We start from the raw sequence: 5325 nt of genomic DNA on the forward strand, positions 1-5325 counted from the left end.
AATTTTCAGTTGTAGAAAAATATATCTATAGATATTATATGTTGTTCTTGTCTGTTCTGACTCATAGCGACCCTATAGAGGGCTTCTAAGGAGTGTCTGCTGAGTTTGCAGAACCAACATTTCAGTTAGCACATTAGTGCCATGTATGCAGCACCTCAGCAGGATTTCTAGATATTATATAGGAAATAGGTAAGAATGTTTAAGATCTAAACAACAGCATATCTGTGAAATTGTTAATTATTTGTGGCTAAATTTGCATTGCTCCCTTCTCTTTTCCAGCAGTTTCATCAGCTACATGAAACCCAGAAACCAAACACGTGTTTCAGAATTCATTCTTTTGGGGCTCTCAGAAGAGGCAAATCTGCAGCCCCTTCTCTTTGGACTCTTCCTGTCCATGTACCTCATCACCTTCAGTGGGAACCTGCTGATCATCCTGACTATCATCACGGCCTCTCACCTCCACACACCCATGTACTTCTTCATCTTCAGTCTCTCTTTTACAGACATTTGTTTCACCTCCACCACTGTCCCAAAGATGCTGATGAACATTCAGACACAGAACAAAGTTATTACCTATGAAGATTGCATCACCCAATTGAATTTTTTCATACTTTTTGCAGCATTAGACCATTTCCTCTTGACAGTGATGGCTTATGACCGATTTGTGGCCATATGTCACCCCCTACACTACACAGTCATCATGAACCCCAAGTTCTGTGGTCTCCTGCTTTTGGCTTCCTTGTTATTGAGTGCCCTGGAGTCTCTATTACATAGCTTAATGGTTTTGCGAGTGTCATTTTGTACAGAATTGGAAATCTCCCACTTTTTCTGTGAACTTAATCAGGTACTCCAACTTGCTTGTTCTGATACTTTCCTCAATAACTTAATATTGTATTTTGTAACTGGATTTTTGGGTATTATTCCACTCACTGGAATCCTTTTCTCATACACTAAGATTGTGTCCTCCATTTTGAGAATTTCATCAGCTGATGACAAGTCTAAAGCCTTTTCCACTTGTGGGTCTCACCTCTCAGTCATTTCCTTGTTCTATGGTACATCTCTTGGAGTTTATCTTAGTTCTGCTGCTTTCCCAAACTCAAGGGCCCCTGCAATAGCCTCAGTGATGTACACTGTGGTCACACCCATGCTGAATCCTTTCATCTATAGTCTTAGAAATAAGGACATAAAGCAGGGCATACGAAAACTATTCAGCTGAGAAACATTCTCTACACAACAAAATGATTTTGCTCCATGTAGAGAGTTAATCATGAGCAATGGAACTCAAAATCATGAAGACCTAAATAATACTTAAATCAGCTCATAACTCTGGATTTTTTCAGAATCCAATTTCCATTATTTTTAAAGCCATTGTTTCTTGCATATTTCTTTGTTTTAATTTTTTATTATGAATTGAGTGAAGGCTTATAGAAAAATTCATAAATTTTTCATTCAGCCGATCATATACTTTGTTCCATCTCAATGATTGTAATCACCTCCATGAGTTAACAGTTATCAGCTTCCTCCATGTAGTTTCTATTTACATTGCACCCACCTCCCACCCTTCAGAACTTTGTCCAATAGTGCACCCTAGACAGCTTTCATGAGCATCAAAGTTCCCAGGTACTAATCACCAAAGTTATAATTTAGAGCATTGTCTTCGTGGACTCTGCTATGCCACAAAAGATAGGGAAATGCATTGGCTTATCTTTAGAGTGTCTTTTGCTGTTGCATGTGCTCAAGTTTAGATAGCGGGATATATAATACAATATCATGGGTGACTGTGGAGGGGGTAGGAGAAGTTATCAGTGAATGGGCCGCTGGTTGAGTAAATATCTCAAGCTGTATTCTACAATAAAATGATGCAAATATTATACCAAATGGAAGTTGAAGGGAGAGACTATCTTCAAGGGAGAATGAATTATGTATCATTTATGGCCACTATATTGGTATATATAAATAACAATGTAACAAACCTAACACAGCATGGCATACTATAATAGAGTTGTTGCTGTTGTTAGTTGTCTTCAAGTCTATTCCAAATCACACCAAACCATTATCTGAAGAGCAAAACTGTTCTATAAGATTTTCAAAGATGTGATCCTTGGGAAGCAGACCACCAGGCCCATGAACATCATTGTGCATTTATCTACTAATGTCTCTGAGTTGGTTCTGACTGCCAACTTTTCAGTTTGTAGGTGGATGCTCAACCATTTCCACATCCCATAGGATCTCTTGGGATAGAATTTTCTACAGCTTCAGAATAATCTGATTTCCTGTTTCCTCTGTACTCTTACCTGCAACCTCAACCCAACTTCCTTTCCTCATTCAATTTACACCATCTTCGTTGGTGTTGCTAGATGGCATGAAAACGATCCTGTCTTAGGAACTATACACTGCCTAAACTGCCTGTATCTCTGTCTAAAATGATTTTCTCACAGTTATATGCTTGGCTACTCTTCAGACTTCATGCTCAATGTTTCCACTTCTGAGGTGACTATACAAAGAAGCATTTCTTTTTACTCTATAATGTACTTACACAATTTTACTTCACAAATGATAATTACTAGAAATTATTTACTGATGTATTTATAGTGTTTTGAACCCCACCTTGAATACACAAATAATGGCAAGGCTTTTTAAAAGGAAATTTACTGCTGATCCCAGTGCCTTCAAGAATACTTGTTAAGTGCACTTCAATTGGCTCTGTTGTATGCACAACAGACAGAAACACAACTCAGTCCTGCACCATCCCCACAATTGTTGCTATGCTTCTTCCCATTGATTTAGTCACTGTGCCAATCCATCTAGTGAAGGACTTCCTCTTCTTAGTGCACCCACTACATTACCAAGCATGATGTTGTTATCCAGGGATTGGTTCCTCCTGATAAAAGGTCCAAAGTACATTAGAACGAGTCTCAACCTTCTTGCTTTTAAGGATCATTGTGGTTGGACTTCTTCCAAGACATATTTGTTTGTTCTTCTGGCAGTCCAATGCACTTTCAATATTCTTCACCAACACTATCTTAGTTATCTGTAACAGAAATACCACAAGCAAGTGCCTTCAACAAACCAAAGTTTATTCTTTCATTGTGTTGTTGTTGTTAGGTGGCATTGAATTGATTCTGAGTCAGAGTGATCCTATATCCATAACACAATGAAACAGTGCTTGTTTCTGCACCATCTTCACAACTGTTGCTGCATTTGACCCCATTGCTGCTGTCACTGTATCGACCATCTAGTGGGGAGTCTTCCTCTTTTTTGCCAACCCTCCACTCTACCAAGGATTATGTCCTTCTCCTGTGACTGGTTTGTTTGATAGCATTCTAAAGTATGAAAGACAAAGTCTCTCCTTTCTGGCTCATAATGAGAATTCTGGCAGATCTTCTTCCAACAGAAATTTGTTTGTTCTTCTGTCAGTCCACGTTACTTTCAATATTCTTGTCAAACATCACAACTGAAATGCATCAGTTTTTCTATGATCTTAGTTTTTCATTGTCCAACTTCACAAGGATATGAAGAAATTGAAAATACCATGGCTTGGGTCAGGTGCAACTTAGTTTTCAAACTGACATCTTTGTTTTTGAACATTTTAAAGAGTGTTTTGCAATGATTAGACTAATGCTGTTTTTATGAGGGCTTATGATGTATCCAAACAAACTGAAATCTTTGACAACTTCAGTCTTTTCTACATTTGTTGTTGTTGTTAAGTGCCGTCGAGTCGGTTCAGACCCATAGCGACCCTGTACAGGGTTTCCGAGGGTGTAAATCTTTACGGGAGTAGAAAGCCTCTTCTTTCTCCTGAGGAGCAGCCTGTAGTTTCAAACCACTGACCTTAAGGTTTCTACATTTACCATGATGTAATTTCTTGATCCTTGGAAACACCCAAATATGAGTTAGAATTGACACTATGGTACTTAACAACAGCAATTCATTGTTCAAGTTTGAGTATTTTTGTTTAGTATACATTGATGTCCAATTCATACTCACTGATGCAGTCTTTGATCTTCATCAATAAGAGTTTGTCTTTGCTTTTAGTTAGCAAACTTGTATCATCTGCATATCACAAGTTGTGAATAAGTTTTCCTTCAAAGCTGATGCCACAGTTTTCTTCATATAATCCAGTCTCTTGGATTATTTGCTCAGTATATAGATTAGATAAATATGGTGAAAGACTACAACTCTGGGATACTCCTTTCTTATTTTACACCATTCAATATTTTTTAGTTTTTTTGTGAACAACTGCCTCTAGTTCTATGTACAAGTTCCTCATGAGCACATTCTAGAATATTCATTATTTACAATGTTATCAATAGCTTGTCATGATACACATTATGAAAAACTTTTGAACAATCAATTCAGCACAAATAAGCATCTTTCTGGTATTCTCTGCTTTTAGCCAAGATACATCTAACGTCAGCAATGAAATCCCTAGTTCCAAATCCTCTATTGAGTCTGGCTTTACTTTCTGGCAGTTCTCTATGTACTACAACAGTCGTTTTAAATTTTTATTCAGAAAAATTTTGTTTGCAGGTGATATTAATGATATTGTTTGATGATTTCTGCATTTCCATGAGCATTCATCTTTGGACTATTTACGAGGGTAAAAAATAAATCAGAATGGTGACCTACAGGAAGACTTTCTCTTTTTGTGTACTTTTGGTAAAAGTTCGTGCCTTCCTTCCACCATTCCTTGCAGATCTCTACAAGTTTTTACATCAATCTTTCTTTGGAACTAGGAGCTTCATTCCTGGTCCAAAATGCACACTTCTTTTTTGACTATTCTTACTTTGTGGTAGTAGGTCCCCCTTCGTTTTCTCACTTCTTTCTTGTTTTATATCTCAAAAGTGGTTAACTCAAGATACAATCTAATCCTGAAGGTTGAATCTGACCTCATTAACATCCTAGAAATGATAATTTACAAACCAAAGGGTAACTACATTAGATCAAACCTGATCACATCAAATCATCTTATGGTGTAATTGCAACATAATAGATTTTAATACGGAAGCCTTAGCTACATATTAGCTGCTAAGTAACCGAAAATCCTAGCCCAGTCAAGTTGACACAGAACTTTACCTATCACAAACATCATAATTTAAATGCATCAGTTTTTCTTTATTATTATTATTTTTTTATGTTTTTTGTGACTTATATGATAGTTTACATGGGGGAACTTTAGTTTTACATTCATTCCATCGTATATCATCTCATTGCCATGGTTCCAATCCCCTCCATGCATCATCAATCACCCAAAGGGTATATCCCAGAAACCCGCCCCCTACACTTCCCCCTCCTCCCCCCCAGTTTTCGGCCCACAGTCCCTTT

The 5325-nt window shown here is 37.4% G+C and overlaps 1 protein-coding gene across 1 annotated transcript; it reads left to right on the top strand.

Moving 5' to 3' along the window:
* The first annotated feature begins 295 nt into the window (after positions 1–295).
* On the top strand, positions 296–1216 carry LOC102838794 (olfactory receptor 7A5-like). The gene has a single exon (XM_006874330.1). It carries the CDS (start codon positions 296–298, stop codon positions 1214–1216), a length of 921 nt encoding a protein of 306 aa, XP_006874392.1.
* Positions 1217–5325: the final 4109 nt, after the last annotated feature.

Source organism: Chrysochloris asiatica, unplaced genomic scaffold (genome assembly GCF_000296735.1).
Source record: "Chrysochloris asiatica unplaced genomic scaffold, ChrAsi1.0 scaffold00268, whole genome shotgun sequence".
Taxonomy (NCBI): Eukaryota; Metazoa; Chordata; class Mammalia; order Afrosoricida; family Chrysochloridae; genus Chrysochloris; species Chrysochloris asiatica.

What these genes read in the sequence shown, in the direction of transcription:
- LOC102838794 (XM_006874330.1), top strand. Translation starts at nt 296, where the DNA reads ATGAAACCCAGAAACCAAACACGTGTTTCAGAATTCATTCTTTTGGGG.